General features: G+C 43.5%; 1 protein-coding gene across 3 annotated transcripts in view; it reads left to right on the top strand.

Moving 5' to 3' along the window:
* Positions 1-14,860, top strand: part of scn5lab (sodium channel, voltage gated, type V-like, alpha b) — an 80,193-nt gene that overhangs the window by 1,776 nt on the left and 63,557 nt on the right. For all 3 annotated transcript variants that reach the window (XM_028969543.1, XM_028969545.1, XM_028969544.1), the window contains exons 2-3: positions 11,466-11,779; positions 13,567-13,685. In XM_028969543.1, coding sequence (XP_028825376.1) covers positions 11,507-11,779; positions 13,567-13,685 — 392 coding nt within the window. In that variant the 5' untranslated portion in view covers positions 11,466-11,506. The remainder of the gene's footprint in view (positions 1-11,465; positions 11,780-13,566; positions 13,686-14,860) is intronic.

Below are 14,860 nucleotides of genomic sequence, written 5' to 3'. Positions count from 1 at the left end.
CCTTGTGTGTATTTGTGTGTGTGTGTGTGTGTGTGTGTGTGTGTGTGTGTGTCCGACCTCCACCACGACATGTCCTGCTCAGCTGTGATGAACTGTTATCAGCTGCTCAGGGTCAAGAAGGTTATACAAGCTGTCAGCAGGCCTTTCCTCATTCCGAACTTTTGAGGCTGTCTTAATAGTTGCTTAATAAATGGACGTTTAGATTCCGATAGACGCTTACATTTTTCTATTAATGCAATTACCATTTTCTTATTTTTAAATTGAATTGAATTCAATTTCTATTTTTGAAATGTATATTTTTTTACTAACTTTAATTGTGTGTTCAGTTGAGGGTTTTGCTGTCCAGGGCCTAATATTTATCCATATTTGTAATTGTAAACAGTCCTGCCCGAAATGGACAGGGTTACCGGTGTAAGGCACTGACCTCCAGACCTCTGGCCCACATGGGGACAAATGATCTCGTAGGGAGGCGGAGCTTCCTTTGCGGTGGCTGATGCGTCGTCTCAATCCAAGAGGGATACGTGGAGGTGACCTTCACACTCCTTGTTCCTAAATAACCTCTCGTGTCAAAGGACGCCGGGCTATATCCGGTTTAGCCGTGGCTCGTTGTTTGATCCGAGCGCTCACAAGCTCAGCGCAGACGTTAGCGGGGCGGCTGCGCGCTAATCTCCAGTTTGAATGGTTCCCATGGGAAACGGGGACACAAGGGCAAAGACCTCCGTATCAGGGCTTATTGATTACCTCAGGCCTTTCTAGTGCTTCCAGGGAGAAGCTAGTGTTAGTGGCTGATAAAAGGGCTTGAATGATGCTTTGTACCATGAGAAGAATAAATGAACGTCGTGTTTATTGGACTGTGGTGTCATATGAGCCACCAAATGGGCTCTCGCAGGTTAACCTCGTCACCCTGATTAAGGACAAATCAGGACTTTCTTAATCTGGCAACGTGTTTTTTCTTTTTTTTTTTGAGGCAAAGCACTGTGGAAAAGTTTTAGTCAGTAATAAAACAAATAAAATGTTTTTCATCTTCCCAAAAGTAACTGTGAAATCGTTTAGGAAGGGACTATCTAAAAGTTTAAAACACATAAAAAATAAATTTAAAAAAGTGAAAGTTGTGAATAATGCCCATGTTGATATGTAGAGACGATGCTAGAAGAACTGGCCGTCGGTCTCTCCCAACTCTGTAAACTGATGGAGAACAATATTGTATTGCTGCTTTGAGAACATTAAGATAACAGAGACTCTTTCTCTACACACACTTTTTTTTTTGGTTGATTCTGTTCTCAGAGCTCTCTGTGCTTTTGTCAGCTTATGAGGAAATTGCATTATGCTTGACTTGTAATGTGTGTTGCATTATATAAACTACGTATTTATAAGAATACAAGAGTCGAAGGCATCGTTCACTCTCATGGCACGGTAGCACATTTATGCGATCGTTATATGAAGGAACTGAGATGGGGGTGTTGCTAAGTGACTCACGACTGACTGCTCGTGGCGGCCCGGCCTTTTTGTGCTTGATTTGAGTGCGAGGGCTTTGGGAGACTTTGCACGGATTCAGCTCTAAATTTGTGCTTTTTTTCCCCATTTCCAGTGAATTTGTGCACGTGTCCAGACACATGTCGTGCACTGTGTACGCTTGACCTAGCCTCGTGACCGGCAGTTGCGCACTCTGCATGTTTGACCTAGCCCTGAGACCAAGTCTTAATTGAAAAGACAAACAGGCTCTCAACGACCACAGTTCATGAAATGAAGATGAATCTATTTATAGATGAATGTATGGGTTGAGGGAGGGTAGACAGGAAATACACAACGAGGTCAACAAAATCTCAACGGTCAATATGTCAATATTCCTGTAAAGCCCGGTGCATGTTTATGCGCAGTTCATGACGTCATATCAACATGATTTATTTATACATCACAAAAATAGAAATACACACAAGGTACACACATTTAATGAAATAAAACAGAATTTGTATAGAACAAGTTAATTCAATGTTTATACACACACACAAACACACACACACATACACACTAACTGTCAAAAATCTACTCTTTTGCAGTTATGGAGATGATGGAGCCATTTTGAAGTATCCAATGCAAGAAACATATTTAGAATTTGTTGGATGAGGAGAAAGTGAAGCATGTTTTATTAATCTTTTTTTCAGAGTCGCCTCTTTTGACCTTTTCTTTCATGAGATGCTCATTAACATGAGTGAATGGCATGAAAGTGTTCAGTATAAACCTTCAGGACTGTTGGAAACCGTCCCTGTTGTCCAACTTGAAGTGGTAGACAGGGACAGTGGTGGCCTAGATGAAAAGGAAATGGTTTCAGATGGTGTGTTGGAATTCCCATTATGATGAACAGAGTGATGAACCCATGGTATTTTGAGTTCTTGCTTTAATCTGTGAGACAGAAACTTTAATCTGTGAGACAGAAAGGCTGAATCTCTGCTAATCTGCTCCGATTTAAAGGCCGTACAGAGCAATTAGAAATTATTTTCTGAGAAATTATGGTTAACGTAGAGACGCAACAGAGCTGTGATGCAATGCAACAGTGTCCTGCTGCTGTGGTAACAATGAGGAAGTTCTCATACATTATATATTATGGGGCTAAGATATACTGGTCCACGTATTTCAACGTAAAAGTCCCCAAAAGTCACGAATGAAAGGTTCTATTGAAAAGAGCATTACATACAAAGATGGAACTTCACACTAAAGATCATAAAGTGAATGCTGCATGTTAAGGACATGTAGCGGACCTGGACAAGCGCAGACATCCAAAAAAAGCAAAAAGCAGGAGCAGAAACCAAATTAGACTCTCCGCCCTCTCTCCTTGGTTCGCAGGGCCTATGACTTTTAGCAAAGAGGCGTGCTGTCCTTTTTCAAGGGAAACAAAAGTGACACCGTGTTGAGGAGAAAGCTCAAACAAGATTAATCTAAGTGGGTCGCAAGAGCATGGACCGTTCCCCCAGCCATAAAAGGGCTGGAAATGGTGCAAATCAATGTAAAAACTATTAAAATGATCAAGATAGTGTCATTGTGGGCTAAAATGGAGAAGAACAAGAAAAAAAAAAGCGGGATTGATGGCCGGCGCTGCCGTGCTTGCACTCCTGTGACTTGGTGCTTTCATCTGTTGCTTCTGTTGTGGGCTTGAGGATGCATGTTTCACAGCATGGGTGAGAGAAAGCAGACCCGCTTGAGCCGGGCGCTTGTTTTGAGGCGCTTTATGCACAATGAATAGCCTCCCCAGAACGTTGCACACATTATCATATGAAACCAAGATAGTGTCTCCAGGATATCTGAGGCCAGGGGGGAAAGTCGTCCCACAAAGTGTCCACTGGTCTGTAGTGTGTAGAGCAAGGTGTCATTGACAGGTATGCTTTTAAGTAAGCTCACATCCAGCTATATTTATATTGTTTCCATGCCAGCTTCTAACGAGACCACTGTGTTCGCCTTCTCGCCGTGTTTCTGGCCGATAAGGGTTGATAAAGTGTTCCATGCTCTGAGCAAAAGGTCTATAAATACGTAATCTGTGATCTCTATGTGCGGTTTTGGGAATATTCTCTCATGTGACTTGCCCTTTGAAGCCATCAAGGTTCACACGTTATTCTATGGACTGTGTCACAGACACACATTAAGCATAACTCAAGACACAATCAACCTTGTTTGGTACAATTTGAAAAAAAAAGACAGTGTCCCTTTAAGAGAGTGTTTCTTTTTTGTGGTTAGGGTTAATATGATCGTCAAAATGACCTTCTAGCTTTTCTCTCTTGCTCTTGTTCCTGAAACATGTACAAGAGTTTCCTGTGAGCGGGCGTTTTTTTTCTTTTAGTTTGGCTGCTTGCTTCAGTCAGGTATAATTGGAGCAGATAAGATAATGATACTTAGAGAGAATATTTTCTTTAATTTCAGTGACGCGACAGCAGATGGCGGGAAACCTTGTCACCGCCTTACTGTACCTGCCATCATTATAAAGTCACTTTTTTCCGCTCAAGTAAAGAGCATGCTGGGCATCAAAGACAACACTTCATCCTCAGTCACCTCGTAGTCATTCAGAAACAGGTAGGGGGGACCACAAGCTAGACTGGGGTCACATAACATGAATCACAGTTCCACACACAAAAACCAAGCTAAATTAGAATGAATGGGGTGACACCCAAGGTATAATAAAGAGAGGGCAGGGTAGGGTGCATGATTGGAGCTTAAAGACAGAGCACTCTCGAAAATGACCAAACCCCAGGGTCTTGTGAGGAGGAGTAAGTAGCATGAAAATGTGCCTGACTCATCCCTTTGTGCTTTTTGTGTGTGTGTGTGTGTGTGTGTGTGTGTGTGTGTATATATATATATATATATATATATATATATATATATATCTCCTGCTTCTCGCTCATCACCGATTATGTGACCCGGTCTCGGCATGTAGAGTTATGAATTTATAATTAGAATAGAAATAGAAATTTCCTCACTGTAGACACGCAGAAATACCATCAGCATTTCATAATGGACCTCTTGATAAGATGTACCCCGCCTCTGTGGTGCTCATTAGAAATGTATGGCTGTTTGGACAAGATCATTCAAAATGTATGGACCGCATAAGTTATAGAAATGAGGGAAATGTGCATGTGAGCGTTCATCTAAATGATAATTCCACTGAAACAATTTTGGCGAGTATTTTGCCTGGGTGGCTGGACCTCGCTTCACTGGGGAACACATCAGATATTCAAACCTGGTTGGTGCACATTAAGTTCCTCCAATCTTAGTCTTTGCTGGAGTTGTTAACCATCAACATCTGACTATGAACTTGTCTTTAGACACGAGAGCATGTGAGTCTACAGACTTTCAAAACGTGCTTTTCAAGTGATCTCATGGCCTTTCAATGTACTGTATGGGTAGTGTTAGGTGCCGAGGCCTTTGAGGGACAAGCAAAGTGCACCAAAGAGGACATCAGGCCCAGGCCAAGTAAATGACAGGTGACGGGGTAAAGACGGGTGGCAACTGCAGCCGGGTGTTTGTGAAGCATTCGCAGCGTCCCCTGTTTGTGTTTGTCTTCAGCCCAAAGCCCCATGATGGAGGCTTCTAATAATATCATGGGTTTGCGTTGTGCACTGTAGGGGTTCTTGGGATGCCGTGCGGGTGGCACCGTGCCTGGCTTAGGTCAGGCGGCTTGGATGGGTAGCTGAAACAACACTCTCCGAGCGGCGGCTTCGCTCAGGGAGGCGGGCCTTCCCCCCCGCCACTGGCCTTCTTTAATAGTGACAGCTGACAGACGGCCCTCAGCACAGCCAGAGTCCAGATTTTGGAGCGTCAGGAATCCTCTTCCAATAACGGGGGCAGGGCGAACTCTTCCCGAAGCTAGCATTAGCAGCCAGTCACTAACATAGTTTGGGAAACATGCACGAATCAATACGGCTATATGCACCAGCCACGTGCTATACGGTTCCCCATATTAGCCAGTAGCCATTACCGAGGCGGGCTACCGAGTATCCCCGCGCAGTAACTGCCCGCCCAGGTCGGGAGAGTGGCCATTAGCCAGGCATTAAAACGCTGAGCGTGTGATGATAGGACGCTGTCATCTGAGACGGCGGCTTCACATAGATGTCACAGGCACGCTAGCAGCGGGTTAATGGCAATGTTCGAACCACATCCGGCTCCATGGTGATCACTCAGCCTCCCAGCAGCCGCCTGCATCGCAATGCTAATCAGCATATTAATCGCTAATTGCTTCCCCGCGCACGCAGAGAACTCTTTACCCCGAGAAGGTGGAGGCGCCGCGAGCGGATGATTGACACGGGTTCAGCGGGGCTGGTGTAATCACCACACCGAGCGAGCGGGGAAGCACTCTCAATGTTCCTCTCGGTTAGCTGGTTAGCGGTGGGGTAGGCGTACGGGAACACTCTAATTTCTTTTGATACCGTGACTCAAAAGAAGTGCTTTCGCGGCCTGGGAGAGATTTCTCTCACTGGCGTCCAGGCACGAGGCGGCGAGCCACGCAGGAGCACGCGGCGCCGAGAACCTCGGCCCTGGGTTTGTTCAGACGCTAAAGGTCAGCTTTCGGGATGAACTTTCGAACTCTTCCTCTGGGGTGGAAATGATGCGGTTTTTGCACTCAGGACTGATGAGTCACCGTCTCAGTTCATTCACACCCACTGATGACTGCAAGACTTTCATATAAAATTGGATTCCTTTCTTTCTTCTTCCCAGCATCTCTATGGGCCGTCCGTGGTTTGATTAGGCGTTTGATAATGTAATATAATAACCCTAATTATATTGACTATATAATTACAGTTACATTTAAACATTGAAACATCTTGTAGAAAATTCGGAGTGGCTAAATGGCATAAAAAACATAGATATGGGTCAAGTAGCAAAATGTTTCTTTAACATAAATATAAATAAATGTTAATAAAATATAGCGTTGACACAACTGTGGTGAAATAAAAAAAGATTTGTATGAGACCTAAAAAATAAATGGGAGTATAATGGTGTTCTTTCTTGGATTACAAATGAGCCACGTCTGTCCTGTCAGAATGTGTGTGTATGTTGCTTTTTGGGTTACTGGAATATTTCTCCTTGTCGAGGTTCAGTTGGAACCCTGATTAGGGAACTGCCCTGAATCCGTCTTTGCGGGAGTGAGTAAGTAGCATTACAGCTGGACCGTGCTTACGGTGCGCTTTCTGTAGACCAGCATATTCTTTTTGTGGTTTGTGCTGAGTCCATATTAAGTGCACCTGTGCTGGGGAATGCATCGTTATTTTCAGTCTCATGTCTGGACTCTTTACCTGTTGCACAATATGGATGCTGCTGTTACAGAACGAACAAAAAAATCGGGAAATGAAGGCAAGGAAGTGGAAAATAACACTACTCCAAGCCCCGTGGGGTCAACAAACCAGACAAATATATCTTTGGCAATTGTCATGAATGAATTTGGAGCATTTAATGTTGATTGGGAAGATTCGGACGCTTCTGGTAGATGGAATTATGTCTTAATTCTGTTACTACATTCTCATTCTCATGTCAGTAATTCATAAGCACTTGGTTGAAACTGGTGCCTCCTCTCAATGTCCATACTGAAAGACACCAAGAGGGCTGAAGGTTCAGCTGGAGTACTGTTGCCGCCATGCATAATCCATCATGGGCGAACAAGGAGGCTGAGCAGTCGCGCGTGGCATTATTCATGGCGGTCACTTTTTAATTAAGATGGGGGGGACTGAAGGAACTAAACTCTGCTGAACCTTTAAAGCAAAAGAAGAATCACTCACATCAACAACAAATAATGGTGAAGGACTTAATGTGTGGTGGATTTTAGAATCTTCCATTTCACTGAAGGTTCCAGGGGGTCAGAGCCACAACAGAACAAAAATTTTAGAAAATTGTAAATCAGAAGTACTCTTCTGAACCAGTACACTGGTTAGTTTTTTGCATTCTTATAATATAGTGAATAATATACATTCATATTTTTTAAGTGAGGAAAGTTCCTTACTTTTTTTTTTGCCAGAAAATAATATTAATTATCATCAATACATTTTAATTTTAAATCACTTGGTGAGATGTCAAAATCTGTTCAGGGACTGTATCAGTAACTGTCAGCCACTCATATTACTGAACCGAAACTGACTCCATTATAGAATAGAACAGAACAAAATTAAATTGCTCTACTGATGCAAAATTTTATTGAAGTTCACAAAGTAAAAGGCAGGAATCACAATCAAGACCAATCACAATGAGAAGGAGTACTACACCTTTCTTTCATCCCTTAATTACATTGTTTGGTGGGGTCCTTTTACCTTCTCATGCTGCGGTATCATTTGGACATTCAAGTAGGTCATGTGCTGAACCTTCTTTTTTAATATGACTATTTCATGTTATCACCTATAGCAGGCAGCGGTGTCATTTTCATATATAATACTGGTAATAACTATAAAGGGGGAAATGCTGTGTTGGTTGAATGAAGCTGGCAGGTTATTAGGCTGAATGGCTCAGCTCTTATACCACGTAAGGAGACTTTATTGCTGATTTTCTTCAGGGATAGCCGGCCCAATGGCATTGCATGGAAGCCACGGGGAGATGAGGTTCAACCTGCACGGCACCATGTTGTAGATGCCTGATTTAATGGAGATCCTCAGGGTTAACATGGCTGCCCTTTTGCTCCCACTGCTCCGGCTGTAACCTTGTGCAAGATTGCCTTAACAGCAAAGCAGCTGCACTGAAGATTAGTGCAAATGAATGCAGGGCTGGAAGCCATACGTGACTGATTCATGTATCTATGCTAATATTGAGCAATTATGGCCAACGGGATGGTAAAAAATTCAGCACTTAAAAAAAATTAGATTTTAACTGTGACAGAAAGCCTTGTGCTTTTTTTGAAATACCTTAAAATAGCAGTGGGTATATTTCTGAAACCTTGCCCTTTCATTTTACTGCCGAATCTGGTAGAACTAAGGTGGCAAGAAACTCTAGTTATCATTCAGAATTCAACTATTCATTTAGATTCATTATATCAGAATGCATAATTATGTCCGCTGTCCAGAGAAAGATACTCTTCAAACACTCTGATGGGTATTTTTGTAATTGTATTTATAGGCATATTATGTGTGACACAGTAAGCACTCATGAAGGGCCACAGGTCATGTCTTTTACAAGTCTGGTCCAATGCATGTGTCCATTGCTGCATCTGACTGGCCCTGCAACCCCTCAGTGTCAAGTGTATGCAGGATGCTCGCCTCCCCCGTTCACTCGCGGTGTAGATGCCCACTGCCAGCCGGCAACCCACTGAGAAAGCATGCTGGCCAAGGGTTTCACAGTCCTGACCTGAGTGTCATCCATCATCAGACGGGGGGCAAATTGTTAAGATTAATTTTCAGTCGTTTCCTTGACGCTGAGGTTGCGAGTCTTCAATTCTGTACATTTTATATACTGTATCAGCCACAGGGGTTCAGGATTTTTTTTTCTAGCAGTAAATACCAGCACAGCACCATTTAAGACATTTAATGCATTTCACAGTGTGTGCTGCCGCTGGCATTATGTTTTTGTATGTACCATCAGCCGCCTGCCTGTGTTCTGTACTCATGTGGAGCGTAAGGAAGGCTAAAGGCCACCGTTTTGTCTGATGTTTGCTCTGACTCGGCCTGACATGGGGCCTGCCGCGCCCCCCACCCCGAACCAAACAAAGAGTCCCGAGGTAACCCTCCCACCACCCAAACACTGAGCCATCTTTAGCCGTGGCCGCCTTTCTCTCAGCCCCCTGAGGCCGCCGGATTAAAGAAAAAGGGTCCGCGGAGCCCGAAGGGTGCACCTTTTGACATGAATACCAGACCCATTATAAAATGCTGAACACCCCCAGACTCCTGTAAAGCACGGGGGCTTCAGTTACCATATTAAACTATTTCAGAGGTGAAAACTGCGCTTCAGCTGGCCTTTGAAAGGGACAGCATGCTTGACATTTGTGACACAAATGTAGTAAAGAGAAGTAGTAACAAAATCCTTAAATACAACATATTTTTGTCGTGCATATTCTTTACTTATCATTTCTTTGCACAGTTATTAGCATCATATATTTTGTAAAATTATTTTTTTCTACCCAAATGCTAGTCTTACAGATTCAAACGTGCTCAGGGGTCAATTTAACTTTTTTACAAAGTGTGAGCAAATATTTTGATTTTAGTTTGGTTTAGGGATCATCCAGTGACAGGCAGCTAGCTAGATAGCAAGTTATAACAAATTAAAACTAATGTGAAAACTAACTAAACACATTTTTATTTATAGTTTATTAATCTTTTAAAATGTACTCCTTTGCTGATCAGCTTTGCATATACATTGGCTATGCATCTTTGTTAGAAAGAATTCCCGCCAAGTGGTGTAACTCATTTAGCTAATATCTAGCTAGCATAGCATTTAGAAATTTAGTCAGCAAATTCTGAAGCCAGTACAAAAAACCTAAAATCCTTCCCTGCCAGCATTGATTAAATTTCATGTTTATCACAGTTCTTCGTCTGGCTGTGCTCATCTCACTGCGCCAATGAATATTCACACTGGCCCACATGGTGACAAACATTATATTTGGCAGCAGAACGAAGGACTTTCTGGCTATGCGAACCGTGCAGATGTTAAAATATTCCGAACATGAAAGCAAAGGGACTTTCTCAAAGGAGGTCCAATGACCGAAATGTTGCTACAAGGAGAGGAAAACAACTCAAGCATGCTTGACATTTGCTTCCCTCTTTTTTTCAGCTCAGCCTCACACATTGTCTGCTGTGCCGAGTCCTGCTTTCTGAATAGCTGTAACAGTACAGAGGAAAAAAGGGCAGATTATAATATGAGCAGCGTGTGCACCAAAGGAAGACATCAGGTCTCGCATAGACTCATTTAACCCATTTTCCTGCATTCATCACCGCTGGGCGAAAGAAAGTATGCTTGCACGATACTAGTCCTGGCCAGGACCAACTGCAGACCAGTCAAATAACACTGGTTTTGATGGCTGGAGTAGTAAATATTGAACATCCTGAACTCTGCTGACAAACAGAAGTGCTTCTCGATCTGCTGAGGCTGGCAAAAAGCCTATTAGAGTCGGCAGTCTCCATGAGGTTAACCCCCGCTGGAAAACCAGCTCATCAGGTGCTCCTTGGATGGTCCCTCTCGCAAGTTTCAAATGAGATTTGGCTCTGTCATGGGCACCCCAGTGTGATCGGATGATAAATGAAAACTGTCCATTCATTCAATTAGCTGAGCAAACAGATGGGCCAGGCTGTTAATAGATGCTCACTCTTGGTGCGTCGCTGCCAGGCGTGGGTTGGGGAAAGTTACCGCGACAGAGATGCTCCGTGCTAAGCCTTTCACCCTTAACAAATGTGGCAAGAACCTGGAGAAAACACTTTATTTTATTGCAAAAGTAATTTATTACAGAACAATAGATGCTCATAGCCACTGGCTCTAAAAAAAACACACTTGATTCTTACCCAACTACATGCACCATGCTGTCAAATAATTGCAGCCTACAATGGAATTATTCCCAAGTATAAATATTTCTTTATGATAACTATAATGTAAAAACGAATTTCTTGGACAATTTGCTGATATAGGTTCGATTTAGACAGTGGTTAGATATTGAATTAAATGGAGTCAGCCACCGGTGTTGGGTTCATTTTTTTTCTTCCAGTTAGTCTTTGTAACTATTAAAAATGTTGAATTACATGCGCACCACATGACCTTTTGTGAAACTAGCAAGTGTGCATTTCTTCTTTTATGCCATAGCTTCATACTTTGATGTCCATGCAATTGCAATGGAGTGCAAACAAAATAATATTGATAGATTTGGCCTATGAACTGTACTTGTGTAGTTGATGTGGATGTTTTATTTTTGGCAGATGGCAGTAATGAACAACAATCCAGCCTTCTAATGTTTAGCGATGACATAATAAAGGGTTTCCTACGAAGAACAATTCCATTAAACCAAATTCTTCTGTCTCCCTCAGCTGTGAAGTAAACCTGAGGACAGAAGACTCAGGATGAAAAGATGGCAGCCACGCTGGTACCACCGGGTCCTAAGAAATTGCACCGGTTCACTTGTGAATCCCTGGCTGGTATCGAGCAGCGGATTGCAGAGGAGGAGGCCAAGAATGCCAAGGAATATCAGGAGGACCTGGGAGACGTGGAACAGCCCAAGCCCCGGGCCGACCTGGAGGCTGGCAAGCAGCTGCCGCGAATCTTCGCTGCTGGAGACATTCCGCCCGAACTGGTGGGGGAGCCTCTGGAGGACATTGACCCTTTCTACTTCAACAACCAGAGAGTAAGTGTGAAAGTGTCTGCTTTCCTTCTCCGCGCGTGTCAGCTGCATGGACGTGCGGCGTGAAGGCATCAGTATGGCACATATGCGCATGTTGTCATATGTCGCTATGCAGCTCCACAGGACAGGACGGCGTGTATAAAATGCTGTTTGAACAGTATATCTGGTGATAGTAAAATCAGAAAAATGAAACGACTTTCTGCTAAAGAAAGGGACCCGGTGCCAGGACAGTGGAATGTTGATTTATTTTGCGCTGATTCAGACATGGAAGGGGGTAGGAAATGATCACGGATAAAAGGGGTGAGTCACGGAGCTCCAGAGAAGCTCTAATGCAGCCTTCTCGGTGCTCATCCAGTGCCAAATGGTCGTCATTTAAGCTTTGTGAAAGCCAAGTTTCATGAAAATTAGCCACTTGCAGCCTTTTTAAATAAATAATAATTGCAACACATAGCAGGGAGATTTAAATGTATTGTTTTTTTTTGTTTTCCCATTCCCTGTCAGCTTCGGGGGATTTGATGGAAAGTATCAGGACAGCGCACCTCCATTTTCACGTAGCCTCCAAGGCTGGAGTTTGTCACTTTATTTCGCGTCCTTCCCGACACTTTTACACAGCAGCTCGGATGAGAGGGATGAGATCGTCAACACGCAAGGATAAAGTGTCCCGAGACAGGGTGGTCGTCTCAGTTTGATTAAATCATCCTTTCTTTTTTTTTTTGGCTCTTTCTCCGCTTCATGTTAATTGGCAAAAACAACAGCAACCAAAAAAACCCCCAGAATCTTCCTCATGTTAAGTGAACCCAAAGTGGACGCTATCTTTTATTTTGATGCCAGGCGTCGATGTTGTGTCGTAACTCATAAGATGCGAGGGTGCCGCAGCTTGCCACCAATAGTTTTCTGCTGACTTGATGTTGTCGGTGGGCGACGATTCCTCATGATATTTATGTCCCTGCATCGTGGCATAAATCCCTCGTCGCCGAGAGATGCACAGAGAATTGCCTGTGCGTGAACAGACCGGCCGGGCTGCCCGGGGGATGGACTCGTCCCCCTTGCCACTGTCACCCATAGCGACAGCGGGTGTTCCCTGACGACACATATTGCCCAATCATTTCTCGGCAGTAATTTATTTCTGCGCTCCTTCGGCCCCGGTGCAATCAACAACTCTTTATCGCCCTTTTAAGCCGCGGCGCAGCCTGGTACGGCAGCAGACACGAAAACAGGGGCGCCAGCTTCAGCGCCAGGAGCAGGTCTGGTTAAACCCATCGGACAGGCCCGTTGTTTTTTCCCCCTTTTCCCCGTCTGATCGCTGAACAGATGTTTGGCTGCGGGAGGTTGCAGAATTCATTTCGCATCAGCAGGATGGGACGTAAGATTAATAACGTAAAAATAAATCATTCGTCTTGTAAATTACATCTTGGCTGCATCGGGAAGGCACCTTTTTTCCCTCCCGCCAGGGTGGCGACGTCTGGTTTTATATCACCTGGCTGAGGAGAGCGGTATGTTAACAGTTTTCTGAGGCTCCGAAAGGGCTGCTCTGGAACAGACCTACTTTGGTTTATGTAACAAGGCATGTCCTAACAGGAAATGCACTAGGTTGCATGCCCCCCTTATTTTATTCTATTGTGTGTGTGTGTGTGTGTGTGTGTGTGTCTGAATGACTTTACTACAAATAATAATAAGAGCAAATGTACAAACAACAAATGTATAAAAAAAATTTGTATGATTTATGCACTTAAATTGCCTGATGTTTTACTAAGAAATGTCTGTTTTCTGTGTTCTTCTCTGTCCCACAGACTTTTATAGTACTGAACAAAGGGAAGGCCATCTTCCGATTTAGTGCCACATCCGCACTCTATTTTTTTAGCCCATTTCATCCGGTTAGAAGAGCATCAATAAAGATTTTGGTACATTCATATCCTTTTCTTTGCCTGGCGCTGTGAGGGTAACTGAGTTGCTATGGGCTTTTGTAATTCTGCTTCTGTGATTCATCTGTTGTTGTACCATAAAAAGGCTGCTTATCGGGTCAATGTTAATTCAGTCTTTATGCATTTTCTCTTTTTAGATGTGAATTTAATTTGTCCGTGTAATAAGAGAACAGTATTACTTTTAAAATAGAGGATAATAAGATGCAATACAATGTAACAAAAAAGTAAAACCCAAACGATCGGCCTTTTCAGAATGGCATGAATTGAGAAGTCTCAATGGCAAAGGGCAGAAAAGGGGGTGGGGAGGGAACGTTCTAGTATTAGGTGTTTGCAGAGGAACGTTGGCTGAGCCTCTGGCAGTGACAGGCAGTCAACCAACATCGGGTCGCCGCCTCAGGCCCCAACACCATCAAATCAGGGCTTTGACATTTCAAGGATGGCCTCTAATTGGGGGTTCGTTTTGACCAGTTCAGTGCCAAGTTGGGTTAAGGCCACTCCCATCTGTAGAAATGCCTATGTTGCCCACAGGACCCCCCCCACCCCACCCCCCACCCCGACTTCCGCTGACATCATTCCTGCATTGACAGCTTCTATAAATACCAGAGGCCACCATTCAAAAGCAGGGCTCGTGGGCACTTTGTTCACCGTTGCTGAGATAAGAGGGTGGAGAACATATCTGCAGAGGTGTCGCACCAGTTCGGAGTATGGCGGCTGAGCTCATCACAACCCATCACGTGCCCTTCTCAGCAGCAACTGAGACAAAACTATATATAAATGGTCAGCACAGTTCTCTTATTGGTGCTAAACGCAACTTCCCTAGAGTCACAATCTGATTGTGAACGTTTGGTTTCCTCTGGATAAAAGTATGGGATAATATTACTGTTTTTACCAGTGGCATTTCTTAAAATTTGTGCATTTATGTTCTAGAACTTACCAAGGTCTTGTCATTCAGTTCTACGTCCAAGGCTAAAACAAAACAACCCAAGGCTAAAACAAAATCTATAAAATTACAGTAACAGTTAAACCTATAATACAATATGCAAACCTAATACAATAGGCAGCATGCTGGCAAAACGTGTAAATTTAGTTCAAGTTCAAACCTGGATATTCAACACCAGATTTCATTTGTTTGATTTGATTAAACATTTTTTTGTCTGAAATC

Source organism: Denticeps clupeoides, chromosome 2, assembly GCF_900700375.1.
Source record: "Denticeps clupeoides chromosome 2, fDenClu1.1, whole genome shotgun sequence".
Taxonomy (NCBI): Eukaryota; Metazoa; Chordata; class Actinopteri; order Clupeiformes; family Denticipitidae; genus Denticeps; species Denticeps clupeoides.
The sequence above is the reverse complement of the archived record's forward strand: the minus strand, read 5'-3'. Positions and strand labels throughout refer to the sequence as shown.